Source organism: Sciurus carolinensis, chromosome 2 (assembly GCF_902686445.1).
Source record: "Sciurus carolinensis chromosome 2, mSciCar1.2, whole genome shotgun sequence".
Classification (NCBI taxonomy): domain Eukaryota; kingdom Metazoa; phylum Chordata; class Mammalia; order Rodentia; family Sciuridae; genus Sciurus; species Sciurus carolinensis.
Genome location: NC_062214.1, coordinates 177,435,819 through 177,459,715, shown reverse-complemented (window position 1 = coordinate 177,459,715; position 23,897 = coordinate 177,435,819). Strand labels below are relative to the sequence as shown.

Sequence of the window (23,897 nt, the reverse complement as noted above, 5' to 3'; positions counted from 1 at the left end):
CAAAAGGTCATGAGGAAAATGGAACTATGAGGTCAGTTGAATCACATGGTCATAGCAAGGAATAAGTGGTGTTCATAAAATATGCTCAGATACTAAAGATAAACAAAAGTGTGCTTTGGGGAGGGGGGACTTGGCAGTGAGATTCAGCCTGGGAGGCATGTGAACCAGGTCAAAGAGCTTCAGCTTAATTTTCCATCCATACCAATGAATAGAAGCAGTGGAATAGTGAAATAATTTTCATTTGCCTGTATTTGATGACCAGTTTTTGGAGAATTAAGTTGAGAAAGGAGTGGAAGAGACAAGATTGAAGAGGAAAAGTGGGTGATCTTGTCCTTCTAAAAGTGTTTTGAAATGTAAGAGTGCTGGAACTAGTCATTGCTAGTTCTTGGACTAGATTTTGCTAAAACTAGGACTAGGAAAAGAGAAGTCAAGACTGGAAGTCTACAAGAACAATCTTGCCAACCAGAGACAAAATACCTCTGGGACTCCTAATTTTTGAGGCAAGAATTTGAGAGCAGCCAAACCAGCAGTGACCATCCTTACTGGTGAGTCACACCTGGGAATGTGTCCCTGGGAAGCAGGGGGTTTGGAAGCCAGCTTCAGCCTGAAAACACTAGACATAGGCACTGCCTCTGAAGGTACTGGTGGAGTGTTGTCCATTCAGTCCTTTCAACCGATACCGAGGGTTAGTTCATGCTGAGTACTATTGCAGGCACTGTATAATTATAGTGCCTAAAACAAAGATCTTACCATCCTAGAGCTGACAATCCAGTACAAACAATTAACCAGTAAATAAGCGATGTCATGTCAGCTAATGGTAACCTCTGTGGGAGACACCATCGCCAGAGAAGGTGATGAAGAGTTTTATTTCACCGGCGATGGTAGAGGGAGTTCTCACTGAAAGGTGCCATGTGAGCAGAAACCTGGGCAAAGTGAGAGAATGAGTCACCTGAATAGCTGGCAAGAGGTGTAACTGGCAGAGAAAAAGGTCCAGTGAAAAGGCACAGGTGAGCTGGCCATGTTCAAGCTGTGCGGGGACTCTTCAAGGCACTCCTTTATGCTGTACAACTTAAGGGGTGACTCCAACACATAGTTTTCAAGATAAGCAATATTTTACTGCAATACTTTAAAATTAACATTAATAAAGAAAAAATATTTTATAAAATCAGTCGAGTAAAGACAAGCTATGATCCTATGATGGCCTTTCTTCTTTTATTCTTACTCTGGTTCCGGGTTCATCAGGAAGAGCCAGAAGACCTGTGTGACTGGAGCAGTGGTAAGAAATACGGTCAGAGGTATGGCAAGGGCAAGAGCCATAGACCACGTGGTGAGGATGCTGGCTTTGGACTTGGTTGGAGGTCTGTTGGGCTATCAGAAAAACACCCTGAGCTTTAGAAACATTTGGGGACCGGCATATGTAGGCAGCTAAGAGCTGAACCTACTTCCCTCCAGTTGTTCAGAGGCTTTGAAATAAGATCCAGCACTTTATCAGCAGTTCTGGTAGAAATTCTAACCTATCAATACCAGAGTCTAATTAGAAGGGCATCTCTTCTACATTGCTGGGAATTTGCAGACTTCCAGCCTGTCTGCCGTCCGGACCTTCTCAGAGGACCCTTTAAATGACTAGACAGAGCTCTGGGAAGTGCCTGTCCCGTCCTCTGAAATAAGGTATTCAAAGGGGAAGAAAAGAAGTTACAGTGTGTTTTCTTCACTGGCCTGTCTGTACTGCCAACATGTAAGTCTTTAAGAGACAGGCAAACCCATTGGGCACTCTTTTTTTTTTTTTTTATTAGAACTATACAATTCCAGAGAGAAAATGCTACTGGAGAGTCTTAACAGGCAACAAGTAAATTAGAGTCCAATTTCCTTCCTCCGAAATTATTCTCTGAGAGGGGAAAAGAAAGTACCTGTGTGCGGTAAGGAGAAGACGGGAGATATTTCTTGGCTGGCAGCTAAAGTCTAATTAGACTGACAAATCTTCACCGCCTTCCCCAGTTATGAGGCTTGGCAGGAAAGGCACGAGCCCTGGAGCCGCACATTATGTAAGGCTGTTAATCAATATTAGTTGAGCCCTGATCCTAAAAATAAACTTCCCCTGGAGGCTCTGTTGTCTAGTGGTAAAGCAGGGAGTGGAAACTATGTGGATTCATTGTCCCACTTCCCCCAAGCTGGTGGCAGCAGGGAGAAGGTGGAGGGACCCAAAGAGGATAATTCTTTGAGTAAGTATAACACTTTTGATACAGGGTGCTCTACAGTGTGTATATGTGTAAATTCACACACACACACACACACACACACACTCACAGGGTGGTATATAGCCTGTATATGGTATTTGAGATAAGGTAGGTTCTTCTTGTATCCCAGTCCTAGGCAGTGTGATTATTCAAAGAACCTGGAAAAATATCTAATGTTCCAACCTGGGCCTCAAAATGCCATTGATAACAACACGCTGTAAATCTGAGTGTCATGCATTTTGTTGAACTACATGAAATTGCTGGCATTTGACTATCTTGATCTACACAGAGGCAAATTTTATACACTTCAACCTAAGGTATTGTAGGTGTGACAATTGTTTACCACAGCCAATTGCTGTCCCAGAATATGGATGAGTCTCCTATAGAAATCTCTTCTCACTGATGAGTTCAGCCTTCTTATTCAATCTAGGACTGTCAGGAGATCCTGGGCCACTGTAGGTTTGTGTGGGTGTTGATGCAGACAAAATTGTTCTTCTCATGCTTGTCCAACCCTATAGGAATGCTGAGGATCTGAATGCTGGGAGGATCTGCCGGTTCTGGAAGAGTCTTAGAATATGTTATGCTTTTTATCATCATACTCACTACTGACAACAAGGCTATGGTGAAGGTATTGTTATTCTCCTTTTACATAAAATGAACAGAGCCCTCAAAAGGCTCATCAGCTTTCCCAGAGACACTTAACTTGGTAACTAGAAGAACCTGGGGTCCAACCCAGAAATTTGGATGCTAAATCCCATGTTCATTGTTCACTTCTTCATCCTGGGACTGTACCCAGAATAGTGCATAAAAGCAACTTTTTAATAACTTCTCTCATTTTGAAGTCTTTAATGTCAAGGCTGAAGTGTGTTCCTTACTGTCCCCAGCCTAAAACTTCCATATGGGTACTGTTTCTAAGCATAAAATATTGTTGCTTCCTTATGGAATTTTTGAAAGTGGTTCACATTCAACTGCCACATTTGTAAAGCTTGAGATGAGAATGAAATCTCACAAACCTCTTAGCCTTTCATTTCTACTGTTTGTTAGGATAGTTCTAATCTAGGTTGAGCATTGTGATTCCCTGACAATTTTCTGGCCACACAGCATTGACCAATGTCAAGGTGACTTTGCCAAAGCTCAGCACAGAAAAACGGGGTCACGATCAGTATCCTGCTAATAGCTTATAAACAATTCCAAATGGCGATTTGCACAGAACACACTGAGCTCTTTCTTTGCTGATAACAACTCAGGCTGGAGGCCAAAGATAAGGGAATGCACATTATTCTTGGAACTAGTTTCTTCTTGGCCATTCCTCTCCCTGTGGGAACATTTTGGTTGGCGTGTTTGAAAGTGAGTGAGGAAAGACTTTTGTTTCTCACTTTTCCCTTCTCTCTTGAATGAGGACCCAGGAATCTGCGTGTAGACTGGGTTGACTTTTCCCATTTTAGAAGCTGATTTATCAAAGTCATTTTAGTTGCCTGCCCAGACTGGACTCTGCTATAGAGAATGAGCTTGTGCAGTTGTTGGGAATCCCCAGCAGTAAGTCCCATAGAGAATCCTATTCTGCTCATCCCTCTGAGTCCTCCTCTGTTTCGGGGAGGTTTAAGTCAAAACTCTCAAAAACTGGACGCCTTGTCCCTCACACACTGCCTCTATGCACTGTCGTTTCTAATCAGACTTGCTCTCTTTCCCAGGAATTATCATCTCTGACTTTTATAATGTAGCTTCTGATATTTGGTTAATCTGGAATTTGTTCCCTTACTAACTGTCCAGTGTATTCATCCTACAAGGCTCAGGTCCACACCCACCTTATCCATGGGATCCGGTTAGACCATCCCATATGCTACTTCTCACCCCCAACACACATAACCAATCATAAGTCACTGTCCCATATTGATGGTTATTATCAGTTCCCCTCACCTTCTACAGATTATGAAATCCATGATGAAAAGGGACCTGAATACCTATACTTTGCCATACCCAAACTATGTGCAAATAGATAGGTGTCATAATAAATCATATTTTCCAAGGCCCATAGAACTCTATGGTTTAAAAATAGAAGAAAAATTCAAGATTGGTAACGAGGTGTCAGAGAAGTCCACTGCTGATATCATAGATACTTTTGATTTTCCAGGATTAATTTCAGCCTCTAAATTTTACCTTGAGGCTTCTGCAAATCCCTATGTCCCTCAAACATCCTCCAGGCTGAAATACAGGTACTACTGTCAACAGCCCCAATTTATGAGGTAGATTCTTGTTTGACTCAACCACCAAATATTGAGGATAGAATAAAACAACAATGACCAAAACATCTACAGTCTTACTCTGTATGGCATTCTTGTATTGAGTATTTTACTTATATTCATTTCTCTATCTTTACAATGATCAGATGATAGTATAGACATTGTTCCTCCCCCCATTTTATAATGCAGTTAACTTAGGTGGAAGGCAAATTCTTGCTCTTCCTCCTGTTGAGAAGTGACATTTATATCTCCTTCCCTGAACCTATAGAAACCCTGGAAGCAGACCAATAAAATATGGTATAAGTGACATTGACAGTTACCAGACCCAGGCTTAAAATAACTAGCATCCTCTACTTCCTAACCCTTGAAACACTGTCTGGGCCCTGAGCTACCATGAAGGGAATTTGATTTCTCTGCAGGGGAGGCCACAAAGACATGGAGAGGCAAAAAAGCCCATCCAAGTCCAGTCTTTCCAGTTAATTCACCAGGCACAAGGTATGTGAGGGAAGCCAGACCCACCAGATGAGAGCAACCATGGAATGCCACCAGTCAACCACATAAGGGTCAGAGAAATTGCCTCATCAAAACTGGCCAAATTTCTGACCCACCAAATTGTGAGATCTAATGACTGATTATTGTTTTAAGCCGCCGAGTTATGGGAAAGTTTGTTTTTTTGGCAATAGTTACCTACAACCTGTGACTTGTTCAAGGTTGCCTAACTAATATAAGAATGAATTAAATTTTAAAACCAGGTCATTTGGCTCCACATAAATGCACTGGATCATAAAGCTATAGCCTTACCAGTAGAGGGGAAAATGTGCAAGCCACCCTAGTTATTCTAGAAAAAAAAATTTGCCCCAAGCTACTCCCCTTTCAGTTGTTAAATGACTGTAAGGTGGATAATAAACCTGTTTTCATTTCTGTTTATTCAGTACATGTTTACTGAACATGTACTAAGTGTCAGAACTATCTCACACACACACACACACACACACGTCTTGTTTCTCAATGTGTACCTTAATGTTTTTTGTTTTTTTTTTTCTTTTTTTTCTTTTTTTCTGGGAGGACTAAGTGACATCCTTCTTAGTATAGGGTTAAGATCAGATGCTTGGACACAAAAGCCATGAGTAATTTAACATAGTCCATGTCATTCACAAGCAATTCTACACTTATGACTGTAGCAAACCGGAATATCAGAAAGATCAAAGCACCAATTACTTCCTGGAGACTAGGACATTGAAGAGCTCTATCAGCTTAAAAACTATTTGTTCACATTCTCACACATTTAAGAGCAGCACAGAAAGCACTTTACAGGTTTCCTTTGATCTGAAATCAACACTGGGCAAGGTCCACCAGAAATGAACTCCTCAAAAGAGGTTTTCTTAGTATTAGCTTTAAGGAGGAACCAATGGATTTTGAATAACCACATTTTTTTTAATGTATTTGTAGACTCACATGCTTATTTTTTTTTTCCCCAGAAGAGACCCATTTTAGGACAACTTTGCTTTAATAATATTATCAAAGCAAAAGAGGATAGAACAGAGTATCATTTGGAAAATGTTCTATGATTTCACACACAGATGAAAAATGAATGATGAATCCGGTGAATGTGAAATCCAATCTTCCCTCTTTTTTTTTTTTTTTTTTTCTCCTTCTGAAGTGTCTCCATGAGATCAGAGCTTTATGAGTCCTCTTCATCCAAGAAAATGAGCTGGATCATACAAGAAAACTGAAGTTTTTGGAACTGACCTTCCTCACTCAGAGTCTCCAGAGTCTTCCTGGAATTGTCCTAAACTCTGGATTGATTCCAAGGGCTACTGGTGTCTTCCGTCCCAGCATAGGCTTGATGTGATCTATAGAATAATGCTTAAGACCAGAATAGGCTTGGATTCAAGGTTTTCACGTTTTTGTGGAGCACACAGTTGAGTTCTTATGGCTAGTTGGCAAGAACAAAAAAGTCCCAAAGCCTTGGCACAGCATTATTTCCTCTAGTTTGCCTTTCCAAAAACTCCCAGGGTTCTTTTGTCCCTCATCCCAGTCTAATCAATTCTTCAAGGCTGTTGGCTTTCCTCCAAGGATATGTGTTTATACACCCTTAAAAACAGAGTGTCAATAGATTTATAACACATTTTTATGGTCTTGGTAGAAGTAGAAGGAAAGGCTTGTAGATGTAACTCAATTATTACTGCACTCAAAGGAATAGACACACACATCAGAGAAAAGCTGTGGAGGGGGCTCTTCCAGATGTACACTTCCTCCAAGACACTCTTACTCATAAGAGTTGTGCAATTCACTTTTTGAAATCCACTCTTTCTCCAAAGCGCTGACTTTCTTAGTTTGTAGAAAGAGTTTAGGGACTCACCCAGTCTGCTCCCATTTATGTGTTTACGGCAGGAGGGAAAGCCAAAAAACAACAATTACCATGGCTTAGTCCCTGAATCCCTGTGTAAGATTAAATCCTCCTGTGGTCAGTGAAAATTTGGCCTTAAAAAGGACTACAGGATCAGCCATTCCTATGAAGAAAAAGCCATTTGCTCCTCTGCTTCCCACAGAGTTAGCGGAATATATTCTGACAGAAGCAAAACGAGTCTGCCAAGACCTGTGCAAACAGAACTATCCTTTCAACAACAATAAACAGATCTACTCTTGAGCTATAGAGAGTCATAATAGAAATATATATTGCCTTTTATCTTCTTTTCAGTGAGTGGGGTGAGGTGTCAGGAGTTATTGCTTTAATATTGGCAGAGAAGCAGTATTTTTCTCTTTCCAGCATGTGCATAGGTATGCATGCAACAGCATGTGTGATTATAAGACTGTTACTCTTAGCTTTTGGAAAACACATAAAATTGACTGGTAACATCATCAGCATGTACAGCTTCAAATTGTTCCTATGGAGTCAGGTAAGGAGTTATCTGAATTTCTGCTTGATGAAAAGGAAAAAGGAAGAGAACATGTTTATCTCTACCTAGCTTACATATACTTAATTCAGAAAACCGGAAATTTAATTGATGGTTGACACTAAGTTTACAATGGAAGGGTGATGTCAAAGAGTCAATTGGACTCTTGGATACCATCTTAAAACAGAAACAGAAGGGACAAGTACTGATCTACTGAATTTTCTCCAAACACTAACTAGGCTAGGGGTAATTTTACCACTAGTAATTGGAATGTCTTATTTTATGCCAGAGCACTTAAGGCTAATAACTCGATTAACCTCCTACCCCCTACTAACTAGATTTATGAAATGCCAAGGGAGTCAGCAAAGTATTAAGCTTTAGCTTGGATATAATTACTTTAAAGTGGAAAAACAAAATCCTTACCACAAAACTAAGGACTTCCTGCCTAGCTAAATTCAAACCTTCACATTTTCTAATGTAATTAGTATCTTGGTTAAATATAAAGGAAACAAAATGGACCAAAAAATGACAAGTCATTAATCAAGACTTAATATCAAACACAAAGACTGCATATTATGAGGATTAGTTGAACCTCTAGCTCCAATTGCCCTTGATTTAATGGTACCCATTGGCCCCAATAATGAACAATTCACATTCCAGCAAAGCCATCTGGAGGATGTGAACAGAATTGAGCTAGGATATAGTGTTTTCTATGATCACAAATTTTCCTTTTGCTTTTTTCCCTTTGTGCTATTTGAAAAGAAAAGGTAATAAAATGAAAGAAGGGACTATTTCACACTAAAAGTGTAGTCCATTGCTCATTTTGAATAACAACTTTACCATTTCATTGAAAAATACAATAGGAATAATAACCTAGGAGTGCCTGAAGACTTTTATAACTTCTTTAGCAGTGACTCATCTTGTTCTACTCCTGGATCTTATTATTATGAGCATCTGCAGGCATCTTTCCTAAAACATAGCAATTTAATATCTTTAACTATATAGAAAATGGACCACAATAGTAAGATTTCAAAGGCAAAGGTGCAGAAGTGATTAAAACTTTGAAGAAGGCTTACCTGAATGCTGGCTGTGGAGCGATTCTTGCGGGTTGTGGTAGTAGCCATTGTGGTAGTGGTTTCCATGACCGTGGTAGACATTTCAGGTGGCATGGAGGTTGTCTGTGTTGTTCCCAAGATGGATGGGACTTCTCCTACCAGTCGGACACTTCCATTGATTTTAATATTAGGGTTGTTCTCAGCTGCCATATTCAGTACTTTCAAACCATCATAATAGAGCCCAGAGAGTTGACCTTGGAAGAGGCGTCCTTTGTCCTTTCCACCAATGGCTATTTGCGCCTGGGTGTTGAAGATGGTTAACTGCCGGCCTAGTGGGTTGGGTGGAGGAAACATTATTATTCCCTTACATTTTCCCTCCTTACCTTGCCTGGTCTGAATGGATCAGGCATAAAACAGGCTTCCTTGAGCAACTGAAGGGGGAAAATGGATAACAAAATTCAATATCAGGATTGGCAAGTAACATTTTATTACAGTTATCTCTTCCACTGTCTAGCTGAAAATCCTGAATAATCGGGTGTTTATTTATTTTTTATTTGAAGGATGAAGAAATCTTGGTTCAATGCTGAGAGGTATGTCAGTCTTCTTGAGTATGTAATTGTGGATAACATAAATATCCAAATCAGGTCATGGTCAGAAAAATTTGTAGGTGCCTACCATTTGATTTAAGGTAAAAATTAACATGACAACAAAAAGTTATATATGGCAAATAAAACTCAGTGAGGTAACTGGGAGCAATGAATTAAAATCCTTGGTCTGATAATAAAATTAAATTGAAATTAAATGGATTTATTGCATCCTTACAAAATGGACATTCTAGTTGCCCAATACATGATTTCCTATAAATTTTCATAGTGAGTAATATCGTACCCATATTTTTTTGTTTAACAATATCATGGCACATACATTTTTATATCTACTAAAATTTTTATGGGGAAGGAGTATGGCCATAGAACTAAATCATTTCCTAAAATATAGAAAATAAGTAGACACTAGTAAAGTTCCTCAACTATAGAATCAATTAATTTTAAAAAGGGTATTTGAAAAGGTATTATGAAGAAAACAATTCATAAAACTCCTTAAGTGATATAGAGATATGTTAATGAGCTGAAGAATATCTGTTATTCACCTTATTTGGAGTTTCTATTTGGGGACCACTTATAATTCTGTTAATAAAAAACTATTAGAATGAAATCATTGTAGAATAGTTTGGAATCATGGAATTCAGCAAATCTTACTCTCAGCTATTTCTATTTATTTCAAAAAAATTGTCTCAAATAGATCTTTCCTAGGAAAAAAAAAGTTTTGAGAACTCAGTGTAATTTATCATGACAGCAACATGCTAAGGCTTTTGTGTATTTCTTTAGACTGCTTCCTTTTTCATATGGAAAGAGGAAAAAAAAAGTTACTTGTTAATGGAATTAGATATATCCCTTCTGAATTTTTCTTCAGTGATCAAACAATGCTCCATTCATTCTTAATATAATCACCTAAATTGTTTTAGTGAAAAATAACTGGAAACAATTATGTTATTCTTGCATACTTTATAAAAGAAGATATAGTTTTAAAAGGCTAAGGTTTTACACAATCTCTAATTTAAAGAATAGCATTATACTTTGATGTTTGGACTCTTCACAGCTACTACTATCACAGGGTTTTAAAGGCTATGCAATGCTTGCCACCCTTGAATTTCTGGTGTATAATGTGAAACACCTTCTTAGGGAGACACTGTACAATGATGTGGGCCAAGGAAGAGGCAGAGAAATGTAATTATGTCTGCTCAGAGGGTACTCTTCAGACAAGAGTCAACTCTGCTCATTGGGGTAACTCATAAGTCCTATTACTCAAGAATCATTTATAAATAATCCCCCTGTAGAAGTTTGGAGAATTGACCAGACAACTTTATTACAATGAGAATACTCCATATTTTATAAAATCTCTGCAGCATAGAAAAGGGATCTGCTGGTCTTCATGATAACAGAATTCTCTGTATCCCAAGGGTGCTACTGGAACAAAGCTAATAGATTTCCATTATGTTCCCACCAATTCCTTCAGTGTCCTCTATACATATGTATCATGCACAATAATAGAGGGTATTGGCCTAGAGTTCATACCTCTTCATGGTTTATTCTTGACAACAGCTTTTCCTAAGAGCCCTAAACTTACCCATATTAGAAATGAAATCATTGGAGGGGAGAAAAAATAGTACCCCAACCTCTCAAAGGCATGGAACAGCTAAACAGCTAAACATAATGCATTATAAGAAACTAATAGGAAATTTCTATGGTGAAAATTCAATTTCTTACCCTAGAGAGCCCCAGGGTCTAGTAGCTCTTCCATGTATACAGCCGTTGCCTGTTCATTATCTCTCTCTCTTCCTCTCTCTCTCACATAAAATCCAGCACTGGTGATTAGTTAGTGGTTGAGTAGCCTTGATCATAGGTACAAGACTTTATATTCTATATTCTTGAAAGTACTTCACAATGATAACCTCTACAATGGTTCTCATCTTACTTTCCTAGAAGTATTCATTCTGCCAGTGCTTACAAATAAAAAGAGAGTCAGAGGAAACTGAAATTCAGTGCCGAATTACACTGGCTGGAAAGAATGGATTGCTTTCAGTCCATTTGCTATAGTTCACTCCATAAAGTGGTCTTTGCTCATGTGAGACTGACCCAAGAATTAGGAAAGGCAAGATACGATTGGGGATATGAAGATTAAACAGCTGCTTCACTGTTGGCTTTCACTGCTTTCCCAGAGATTTTTGACTAATTTCTTCTCAGAAACCAAGAAGTGTGGGGTGAGGGTGAGAGAGAAGAGGTTGCCTGTACTCTATCCCCTCATGCTATAGGGAAAGTTGGGGTTTCTGTTTACTTATTTGTTTTATGGTCTACTCCTGGCAAGACCTGCTCTTCTTTTGTGTCAAAACCTTTTCCTAGTCCTGTGTACCTTGGGTTAGGACTTAAATAGCAAAGCTAGAAATCCCTAGAGGAAGAGTGGAGCATACTCAGTTTCTTGATGTCCCTTCCTCTGATTGATTTCTCTCTCCCTGCTAAGCAGGAGCTACTGGATAAGTGGGAAACATCATTAATACCCCACCCTATGAAGGACAGGAAGGACTGACAAGGAAGTTTACCTCTTATCATTTGCCCAAGATTTCTTAAAATCAATGGCAGATCTCATTATATGCATTGTTTTTACTTCCTTTGGCCAATAATTTTTATTAAGTGACCATTTATATACAGACACACACATACACATGTGTTCACACACACACACATACACACACACACACTCCGGTCTGAGTACTGTGAAATATGATTGCAATATCAATACAGGAGTTACTTTTTGTTTTGTTTCAGGTGCTCATCATCTTGGAAGTCATTAATTGTTACCTCATTCAGACATCAGGTTCACATAGGCTTAAATTAAATCTTTGCACGTCTCCAGTCAGTGTTGCACAAAGACTAATTAATTAAACCTCAGAACACCCTTGGGGAATAGGCAGTATTATTTCTCCTCTCCTCAGATGGGAAATCTGAGACATAAAGAGGTTAACTGGATCGTCTAAGGTCAGAAAGTCAGTCAATAGTAGACAGAGCCGGAAACAGAATTGGGAATACTATGACCCAAATCTCTTCCCCAGTGACAGAAATAACTCCAGAGACATTCCAAGTACTTCCTGAAGTGTCTATCTAATCATCCTATCATCTTTACCCTTCATATTCATTGTCTCTACAAGGTCTTTCAGTATATATTTTCTACCCTTTTGGCAGGGAAGGTTAGCTAGGCAGAGGAAGAGGTAAAGCAATAGAATAAACAGATGTTACTTACCCAAATTAGAAAAATAAGTAGTATCAGTGAAAATAACTGATAGGAGAAAACCCCAGTTTTCAAATGAGTCTGTTAATCTTATATGCATACATAAACACATATGTTTATTTGATTAAGAAACTAGGGTGCCTCCCCCCTTCCCACTTCAACCACCCCTCCCCTATCCCAACCCTCAACTTGGTTATCTGAAGCATCCTTCCAAGTGAAAGCCAACCAATAATGATACTATTATAAGAAAAACTAAAAGTCTACTAGTACTTTATAATGGTTTATACAAATGAAAATGCCTGGCATGCTATTAAACTTAGACTTCAAAAGGCAATGGAGTAAAATAAAATATTATTAACATAAAATCGAAAGAAACAAAAAAAGTTCTCTCAGGCACATGAGACTCAAACATGCATCCAGTTCTCCCTTCCTTTTGAAAAGTGAGGCAGTCATTGTCTTTAATGTTAAAGGGACTTTATGAGCTGGTGATTACTAAACAAAATTATTTGCTTTTTATAGTTATTCTTAATTTATTTTTAATTAGACCACATTTTTTTTTCAAAACAGGGCCAACAGTTAAGACTTGGTGAGGATTTTCCGTGTTTAAAGGTCTGAGTAGTCCTTGTTCCTTAAGTTGTGTACTATATCATATCCCTAGTTGCTCTTCATATATACGTTCATCGAATCTCTACAAATTTTAAGGGCTCGGTTTAGGTCTTGAGACAGGAGGGCTCAAGCAAAAATAGAATAAATAGCTCCTCAGGGATAAGATGATATTCTTCATTGAAAAAGACTGGTTCATCTCATGACCAAGAGAAGCCACACAGAAAATTCTAACGTGAGTTATAACCGCTGCCCTCTTTTATTAAGAGTGGTTGTTTCCTTCAGCAAATCAGAAACTGCTGTTTTGCCTTTCACAGTCTGTTCCTTTCCAAGTCGTTGTCTTGACCACTTAAATTTTCGTTGCATAAAACATCCAGGGCGCAAGGGTATCACACAACGAAAGTGTAAATTAACTTTGATTTCTCTTGGTTTCTGTCAGCAACTAGGATGCAAGGGATCTCTTATAAAAAAACAAAAAACAAAAAAACAAAAAACAAAAACAACAACAACAAAAAACTTTGCCTCTGCAGGTTTGAATGTAAAGGCAAAATTCATTCTTTTCTTTGTTTAAAAACAAATGTTAAAACACAATGCTTCCCTTATAGCATTTGTTTTAAGCAGTTTAAGCTACAAGAGTGGATCTCTGGTTTTCTGGTTAACCATGCTACAAATAGGAAAGTCAAAACAGCCTCAAGATATGAGTTTAAAAAGTACTTTTGAAATTTCTTTAGAAAGCTTTGGTGTAAGAGGTAATTTAAAACAAATTAACAAATAATGTCATGCAGTGGTTAAATCGTCATAATACATTTCTTTTTTAGAGGTTCCTGAAATTTCTTGTTTGTGGCTGTCATGCTGATAGCAGGCTAGATGTTAGTCCCTTTAACTGTATTTTAATGGCAATGTATTATAGCATGATTTATCAACATATGGCAGGTGGAAGCTGACACAAATTATAATGAAAATTAAAACAGTCATTTATGCAGCAGGCGATTATCATTTAAGGAACATTTATTTGCAGGCTTTAAAAATGAGGGTTTAGAATCAAATGATTTTAAAATGAAAGTTTTAACGACGGTTACCTTTTTCCTGCAGCCACTCCTCTACGGGCCGGTTATATTTGAAGGGGATTTTCTGTTTTACCATTTGGAAGCGTTCATTATCAGTGTTGCCTTTAAAGTTTAAAAAACAGCTTAAAGAACAATCTGAAAAGTCAATAAGGCATTAAAAAAACATCCTAGGTTTTTGTTTCGTTTTATGAAGTTTTTAGCGATAGATATCAATTTATCTTTAGTAGAGGTGGAGTTGAAGTCACTCTGCCTTGGGATGACAGGTTTGGGGTCAGGTTAGTTTCAGCTATGCCGTGCTCCATCATGGTTTGGCAATGTGGCCTGGATTGGGGATCAGTAAGAAGTTTGGCTACTTAGGAAAATGGGTTTACCTTTATATTCTCCAGCTCATCCCAACCACTGCACCTTAACCAGGCCAATTTAGGCCCAGAGATCTCTTTGACCTGAAGTAATTCACTTGCCAGATCAGTGTCACACTGCGATAGGGGACACTCATCCCCTCAGTCACACACTTTCCACTATGACTCTACCACATTCCCCTCTGAAGCCTGGGTTGGTTCCTTCCTCCTTCTCCTCTCAAGCGTCTTCAGCAGCTCTACCCTTTGGCGGAGGGAAGTCAAAGATGACAAAGCAAGCCCTGATGTCTGAGGGAGATGTCTAATTCCATAAAGGACACCCAGGCTTCTCCTCATCTGTGTTAAAGAGGTGGGATAGTAAAGATGACTCTAGATTTCTCTTTGTCCCAGTTCATTACGTATTTTAAAAATAAAGGAACTCCAAAATGAATATCCGGAACTAAAGAAAGTTATAAGTGTAGCAATATAGCTTACGTAGACTTTTAGCACCTATATCTTGTTACTATGAGAGATTTTGACTTGTGTGTTTACCTAGTCGCTCCTCTCTCTTTCCCTTTTTTCTCTCTCTTCCTCCCTCCCTCCCTCCCTCCCTCCCTCTCTTTTTTTTTCTATGAGAGGCTTTTCCTAAACAAACACCCATTCGTAAACCTGTTAGGGACACTTATTCCAAACATGAAATATCTAATTAGTCTCAAGGCCAAAACATAATGCTTTTAACGGTTAGCATCTCCCCCTCTTCTTTGGTAACTGTTATTGCTACTCCTGGATGGATTCTTTAATTAGGAGAGACTTGGAGAGCAGTGTTGTGGAGATTCACCTTTAATGAATATGCTTCAAATAGCAAAATAATGAAGCCATGCTTTGGGAACTGTTCTGTCTCATCAGCCAACCTCACATTGATCTAGCAGAAGCTAGGGAATTGTAATCCATCACTTTTGATTCATAGCCCTATATTGGAACTTAGGGAACTCCATTCCAAATTACCAATATTAAAGAATGAAATAAAAATCTCAAAACAGGTGGCTTGGAAACAATTTAAAAAGTAGTCAGAAAGCCAGAAAGAATATTAAGTTTTAATATAGCATCAGACCAAATGAGCAGAGATATGCATGGCATTTCAATTGTAGGGCCATCTCTATATGGGAATAATCATCGGTTGAGAAGATTCCACATGTGACTCACTAGGAACTGCCTTCTGCTTGTGTGTATGGGGGGATTGGATGGAAAAGGGTAGTGATAGTGGGGGATACTGACTCCTCCTTCATTTCTCCAGTGAACAAATTATTCTAAGATGCTCACTTGTTATCATTATACCCTCAAATTAAAAAAAAAAAAAAAAGGGATCATAGAAGAGGCAACTATGGATCAGCTTCCAGGTTACATTATGGTATCCTATCTGGCTGGCAAAAAACACATTAACATATTGAAGGAAAACTGCAATGAATAGAAAGATCAATTAATAATTCTGACTTGCAGTGGATAATTTGAAGTTTTTCTCAAATATCATTTCTTACAAAAAAAGGGAGGTGGGTGGCAAGGAGGAAAAAAAGAAAGGCAACTTAACCTACTGGTGTTTCACTAGGCCCATAGTGAGAGAAATTAGTTTTACTTGTTAATATAGCTAGTGATTACTGATCATTATAACAGGTCTCCCTGGTAGATCTGGGGACTCAGAATTCTGTTAATTTGAAATAAATTTAGGTAAATTCTTAGAAGTTTTTATAGAAAAGAACCATGCACTTATCTGAAAAGAACCTACATCATGGATTCTTAATTCTATCTCACAGATAATAGATAGTGTAAGGAATGTCATTCACCCTCTGAAGTTTTAGGCACAGTGGAATACTATATACTCAAATGGCAATTGGATTGTGCCACGTTCTCCTTGAATAAATTATTTTGCACTGAATTTTCTGTATCTATCTTTTTGGTTATAACATTAAATATAGCCATGATCGTCTTTACTATATTTACTCACTGTGGAATTATCTAGTGAAGTTAACAACAAATATAAAGCTACAAATCATTAGTAACATGCAAGGCAAAATTACAAGTAACCAAAATTCCAATGAAAAGATAAATAAATAAAAAAGTTAGGTTGATTTGTTCCCTTCAAATACATTAGGGCTCTTGGCTCTCTGAAATATATGTATACTTGCCATCCACTCTTTCTTGAGACATAGAGCACCACAGGAAATCATTTTGGAACATGGCACAGACTAGAAAAAGAGTAACTATTTTGATCAATAAGTGATATGGTGTGAGAACAGCATAGCCACAATTCAACCTTTGACCCTTCCAAGAATAAGAGAGTCATTCTTCTCCACCTCGGCTTTAAAGACATTTAGAAAAATATTTTAAGTTTTCAATACCAGATTGACAGCATCTGGCACTAAGGATAATAGTTGTGAAAGATGGAAGGTCATTTGGAAAACCAAATTGGGTTAAATTGCCACATTAACATTGTTCTTAGTCTCTTTTCATGTTCTTGTTGGTTTTTATTCTAATTTATCTCAAACACTAGTAAGAACTGTTTTAGAAACATGTGCATGAGAATGAGTTCATTTGCCCCGAGCCCCATTCCCTAGATTAATTGAATAGCAAACAACATTCAGCATATGAGAATTCATACAGAGGACTTCTCCAAAAACTGAACAAACCTCATCAAATTCATATATGTTCTTGTTAAATCCTTAATGACATTCATTTGTACATTTCATATAGCAACCAGTGTGAAATTTTAAACAGAGTAAAACCAATTCTTCAACAGAAAATAATGTTGTATTCAAGAAAGAATGACTTTATGAATAGTAATGTCATAATAGCATTAAAAAGAGGCATATGTGTATTACTAATTCAACAAAAAAATGTAATGACTGAAGTTCTTAAATCCACTGAGAGATATTTAAATTGTACAGACATCTTCAAATAGTTCTTAAATTACTTGTATGAATCTGAAATTCACTTACATGGGAACTAGATCTTAGAAAACATCTTAGTCACATTATATTCTATTCAAAATGTGTGTGTGTGTGTGTGTGTGTGTGTGTGTGTGTGTTGTGTTTCTGTTTGTTTACTCTCTTCCATTTAAGGCAAGGAATTGAGATTTTTAGATAGTTGGCTTCCTATGGTCATTCTCATTGGGATGAGTGGCTTTGTTATCAAGTATTTCACCTCCTGGAGACATGTACTACATGCACTGTTGAGTTATATAATTGTAAACTGCAAAACACTCTGAGTTGCAATTACTAAAGCCCAACTGGTTCATACACATAGCACCTTTATGCAAAACTACCTCACGTTTCCTACATTCAGGCGAATTCATTTAGGATAAAAGGAAAAGGAAATGAAGGAAGAAAGGAAAGAAAAGCAAATTGAACCTTGAATATGTTCCCCAATATACATCAATATATGTGAGAATGTGAAATTTGTTAACAGTCCCAAAGGAGTAAAAATTCTTTCAAGTGAAGAACAGAAAATTGCACAAAAAATAACATGCAGAGCATTATTCTTATACATCACCTCATCAGAAGTTATACTAATTTTCTCCAAGTCATAATCAATATAGCGGAAGAGTTAAGACCATAGGATTTAGAGACAAATCTGGTGTTGAGTTCTAACTTTACCATTTACTAGCTGTGTGACCTTGAGCAAGTTATTTAACCTTGGTTTTCCCATTTATCAATCCACCATAGGACTTAATACAGAATAAAAAGAGTATATACAAACCTGAGATATGAAAAATATCCAATTTAATTAAACTATTAACATTAATATGATTAAAGTATCCTAATGATCAAAAGGAAATGTATTGGTTCCCCGACAGGCTTCCAAGTTCACAGAAACTTATCAGGTCTTTGTTCAAGATGATTGTATCCAATTTGGCCTCACAAGATGGTCTAGCAGAGATCAACTGACCACAGAAAATAAAACATCCTAAATATCCTCCAAATCTCCAGTCATTGCTTTTTTTGTATTTTTTTTATCCCCTAAGATATACTCAGCTAACTCTATTTCTAAAACAAAGTGGGTTTCTAAAACCATTGAAAATAAAAGAGCAATTCAGGCATTGACAAATGTGATTTCTTGGTCCAGGCACAGGTAATGATGATATACTGCTGCTAAGTTGAGGAAGAGTGGCTTAAAGGTTCTGGCAATTTTCACCAGCCTGACAGAAAATGCTTTTCTGTAAGTGGACTTTTAATGTCATCTGAAATATTGTCAATCATGTGAGCATGCTAACAGGAATATTACAACAACAATTACCTGTACAAAATTAATGCCAGAGGTATTTTTTCATTTTGTTTTGAATCCTGGAATAGAAGAAGGAAAAGTTTTCTCTATTGCTTTCTGGACATTAAAAAATGAGAGTGTGAGTTTAATGAACAATGAGATACCAAATGCTATGTACTAGAGCCAGAGGCAAGAGGAAATCGATGTGAGTAGGCTCAAGTCATAGGGCAGACCACAGGTTCTTGTCATGCTTTTGTCCTGAAGGAACACTTTGTGAGTTTCAAAGCAAAGGCATGACAGACAGTAAAGAAGAGGAACCGGGGAAATTCTCTGAGCTTCGCTCTGGACACATTCTTTACACAGGCCCAGAGTATCTCTGTTGGAGGAAGACAGGGAGGTGTGCTACCCAAAGGGCATCTAGAATGTTTAGCCACTTGTAAGTGATGGATGGACCTCAGTGAAGAACTAATATCTGGTATTTACAAAGTGCCTTTCAACCAGGGGGCTCAAAATGCAATTATAAGCATCAGCTCATTAATCCTCACAACATACCTTTGGGGCAGAAGAAAAAAGAACCGTTTATATGTTGTGAGCCTTGATCCTTTAGCATGCCACAGTAAAGAAATTAATCTCTTAGAACAGAAAACTGATCAACTTGGGAAAGTAAATTAATAGTCCCAGAACACAAGGGCATGATTAAGTAAGGGAGATTTTCTAGACTCACTTAAGTGATTCCCTGAAAGACAACCACTTTTCCAAAGTGACAAGATGCAAATCCCCAGAAAGCAGTGTGGATCACCCAGGCAGACTTTGACTTCCACATGATTTCTGGATATGTTTTAAAATAGAAGTAAACAGGGACATATTATTTCCTTCCTCTATCAATGTCCTAGCCTGGATCTACCATGCCTGGGCTATAGGTGTTGAGCAAAGGTGGTTTCAACATAAATGAAAAGTGCCCTGATCATGGAGTCAGACTCACTGGATCAAATCCTAGCTCACACATTCACCAGTTCTGTGAACTTGGACAATCAATCTAGGGAAGCCTTCATCTATTTAAAAAAAGAGAGGGAGAGAGAGAAAGATAATAATTTTTATATTGCAAAGTTTTAAATAAATTAAATGCAATAATCCAGGCAAGAATGTAGTTTATAGGAATCAGAAGAGGGTAAGAATTTAAATTCTCAAGATCTTTTCCTAACAAATATCTAGGGCTTCCAAAATTAAAGTTCTTTCTCCCATAAATAGGAAACTAGAGTATGTGGTGGGAGGGTGGGAAGAGAGTGGAATCCAGCCTGAAGCAGCCTCCAGAACTTCTCCAGTCTTTATATCTCCCTTGAACTTGGGCCTCTGTTTATGTTCTCTCATTGATGTGCCTGTGGACACTCATGTGCCAGTATCTTTTGGTCTAGGGGATTGGAACAGGGACTATGCTAGTGACATAACCCTGGAGGTATATATTCAGTTCTTCTAGTGACCATGTCCTGGATACACATTTTGTGCAAACACATGTTAACATTGAACAACTCTTTCACTTCCTAAACATAAATAAAAAAGTCTTTTCTGTTGAGGTGTTATAATGCTGAGGAATATTTTCCTTGATTCAATAATCAGGACATATTTCACCAATCTCTATCATTTCTCTGCATTTTGAGGTCATCCTTAATTTTCTGCTTGAGCTCATTTTTTCTAGAATCTCTCCTCACTTTTCTCATCTATCCAGGTTTCTCTGAATCCCAGATATATCAGTAAAACCAGATCCAGGCAATTGTGACATCTTTATTTACTCCTGTCGTGGGGGAGAATGTTTTCAAGTATTTTTTAATGGAACTTTCTTATATAGGATAGGTCTATCTAGCTTTCTTTATTTAAGAATTACCCTTGGACTGGGGATATGGGGATACAGCTCAGTTGGTAGAGTGCTTGTCTTGCATGCACAAGGTTTAATCCCTAGCACCATGAGAAAAAAAAAAAAAAAAAAAAAAAAAGGAGTCACCCTCAAAAACACAAATTGTGGCAGGGGATATAGCTCAGTTGGTAGAGTGCTTACCTCACAAGCACAAGGCCCTCGGTTCAATCCCCAGTAACCACTCCCACCAAAAAAAAAAAAAAAACAAAAAACACACAAGCTGTAAATTAACAACAACAACAAAATAAATGATTGTATTTACCTCCTTAAACATTGTCATTTTTTTCCCTATACAATTATTTTAAAACATGTACTGGTAGACAAGGCAGTTTACATGCTCAGTTTATCTGTGTTGGCTGAGTCTGCACGTGTCTCCATGCGTAAAATAGGTTTTGTAATAATGCAACACAGGATTGTGTGAGAATGATCTGAGGAGTTTTACGTGAAGCACATGGGAAAGCCCAAGACGTGCAAACTCTCCACATAGGACTATTGCTTTGTTAGAAAAAGTACCTGATTCAGAAGAGTTAAGCTAAAAAGAAGGCAAATTCAACAGGAACTATTTCCTTGCCCAATTTTCAGTGTCAAATATTTCCAAATTTCTTTTTCAAACTAAGCTTTAATGCTCTTTTCAGCCATTTGACCTATGATCTCTTCAACAGTCTCCCAGGCGCCTTTCCTCTTATCACTCATTCCTCCTTGTTGCAAACGCCACAGTGTTATTTCAGGACTCGCTCTTCCACATGATCCCTGCATTCCGGCATGGCTACCCTCTGTGTGATCTCCCTGTTTGACTTTTGTCTTGTTGGTTTCTTTCATTTCTGTCAGTCTACCCTCTTCCTCCCATTCTCCATCTCCTTTCATTCCTCTCATGTTTGGTTTTCATTTTCTAAGCAGAGGACACCAAACTCAGAGTTTTAAAGACAAAATGCTAGAATATTTAATTTTAAAAAAGTCTGTCCACCCAAACAACTCAGAGGATAGGTAGAAGGCTTAGAAGGACATTTGAAGGACATTTTACAGGGCAGCACATAAAACTATTTTCATCTTCATGAATAGGAAAGTCACACCAGCATTCACATCTGTGATGTTATAATTAAGTTTTGCCACCATAATACTTCTGTTTATATCTTATGGCATCTCTGGTGCTTATAAAATACAGGTCTTTTAACTGTGTTAGTCAGCTTTCTGTCTCAATAATAAAATGCCTGAGATAATTAAATTAAAAAGATAAAAGGTTTATTTGGGCTCATGATTTTAGAGGTTCCAGTTCAAGACTAGGGTAGGGGCATCTTTCTGGCCTCTGACTAGGCAGAATATCATGACAGAAGTACATGGTGAAGTAAAACCACTCTCCTCAATAGCCAGGAAGCAAAAGGAAAGAGAAAGGAGAGAAGTTGTTTCAGGAGTCCTATAGTTGGTTTCAAGAAATGCCCTCAGTGATCTAAGAACCTATCATAAGGCCCTACCTCCTAAATATTCCACCACTTCCCAATAATGACTTCATGGGGTCCAAGTCTACATGAGCATTTTGGGGGACATTCAAAATCCAAACTATAGCATAGACCAACACTGAGTCTCATACCTACAAATAAGTACAGAAGTTCCTCTATTTCCATTGGGTTTGCATCCTGATAAGTCTTTCATAAATTGGAAATACAAGTAAAAAATGTGTTTAATACACCTAACCTAAGGAACATCATAGCTCAGCAACATACTACCCTGGAGAGTAGTACGTTTCCTTTTGTGATCTTGCATCTGGCTGGAAACTACCTCATGCTGCCTTTGCCCACCACGGAGAGACAGTATCATACTACATATTGCCAGCTCAGGAGAAAACAAAAAAATCAAAATTTAAAGTAAGTTTTCTACTTAATGTATATAACTTTCACACCAGTGTAAATAAAAACACAGACAAAAAAATATAAGTTAGACTATCATAAGTGGATGGCCTTCTGTATGTTATTCTCAAGGGATCTAAAAGTAAGAATCATGATTCTAAGCACCACCCACCTGTGGCCTAATACATGGGTGTGCAACAGTTGTACACATGACTGCACCACAGCACAGCTACATATTTGGCTTATTACCAACTAAAACCCAAGAGAGTTTCCAGTTGAATTGCTTCCTCCAAAGACTGGGCAGTTTTGCAATACGCTTTTTGAACTTCAAAGCAGGATTGCAGTAAGAGCCTAGTAAATGTAGTCTTTTTTTTTTTTTTTTTTTAATAACAGCCTTCAAACCTGATAAGAAACATTTACCTCCAGGTTTTTTGTTTCTGGTAGGAGATAGCTTTCTTGGCTTTATGTCATCAGCACATTAAATAAACATGTATTTTGAGCATTTGTCTTAGTCCCTGAAACATTTTGCAGAAGAAAAAGATTCTGGTGCGGCTTTAGAATATCTACAAATTCTCTGAAAGTGCTCTTTGGGAGGAATGAGTGAGTTGGTCCTGCAACCCTGACAGTAGGCTGGACTTAGTTTCATGATTCTCCGTGACAGGATATGGTGGCAGTGACATTATGTGGACTTATAAATAAGTCACAAAAGGCACTGAGATGCTCTCTTTCCATCTCTGGGACCACTCACTCTGAGAAAGGTAGGGGCAGGCCATGAAGAAGGTTTATGGAGATGAACACAGGACAAAAAAAAAAAAAAAAAAAAAAAAAAAAAAAACTGGGCCAGAGAAGAAAATAGCCAAAAAAGAAGACCTGGACAATAAAATCCAGAGATGAGTTGAGACTTCCTATCGATGCCCACAAGAGTGAGCTGATGATGGCCCCAGCTGATATCCTGACTGCAACTCATCAAACACCTGGAGCCAAGACTAGTCAACTAAGCTGCTACCAAATCCTGACCTACAGAAACTGTGAAGTTATAAGTAGTGCTTGTATGATTTATGTCAACCTCAAAATGTAGTGGAATAATTTGTTATGCAACAATAGAAAGAGTAACTAGGGGACTTTGTTGGATGAACCACAGGCACATCTTCTTTAGGATTCCTTCATTCTCTCCTTATATTGTACTCTTTGAAGGGCAATGAAGACACTGTATGCATGATTATTTGTAGCACTCTTCACCCAGGGGGAATTTACACTAGTTTGATAACACATGTTTTGATGAACTCATGTTAGTTCTCAGACATTTCCAGATTCTTTGTTTAATATGGTTAATATTATTAATTTGTTTAATATGATTAATAATTTGCACCAATTTTTCTGTCAAATGAAACATTTGAGAATCTTTATATATAAGTCCCAAGTATAAGAGATTCATCCTTTTATGCTATATAAAATTTAGGACACTTGCCAAATTGGTTTTGTATTATGATTTACTCTTACTGATTATTTCTCAGTGAATTTTAACAAAGAGCTTGAATTTAAAGCTCAGTAAGCATCTTGGAAGACTATCCATCTAAGACTTAGAAATTTGAACTTCTTTGAAAAATTCAAGTATCATTTTC

The 23,897-nt window shown here is 37.7% G+C and overlaps 1 protein-coding gene across 13 annotated transcripts in view; it reads right to left on the bottom strand.

The window, feature by feature from the left end:
- Positions 1-23,897, bottom strand: part of Nrxn3 (neurexin 3) — a 1,546,128-nt gene that overhangs the window by 131,408 nt on the left and 1,390,823 nt on the right. For all 13 annotated transcript variants that reach the window (XR_007107214.1, XR_007107215.1, XR_007107216.1 and 10 more), the window contains 2 exons: positions 13,949-14,038; positions 8,448-8,755 (listed from right to left, as the gene is read on the bottom strand). Coding sequence is in view for 10 of the 13 variants with exons in the window: in XM_047541186.1 (XP_047397142.1) it covers positions 8,448-8,755; positions 13,949-14,038 (398 nt within the window). In the remaining 3 variants the exon portion in view is untranslated. The remainder of the gene's footprint in view (positions 1-8,447; positions 8,756-13,948; positions 14,039-23,897) is intronic.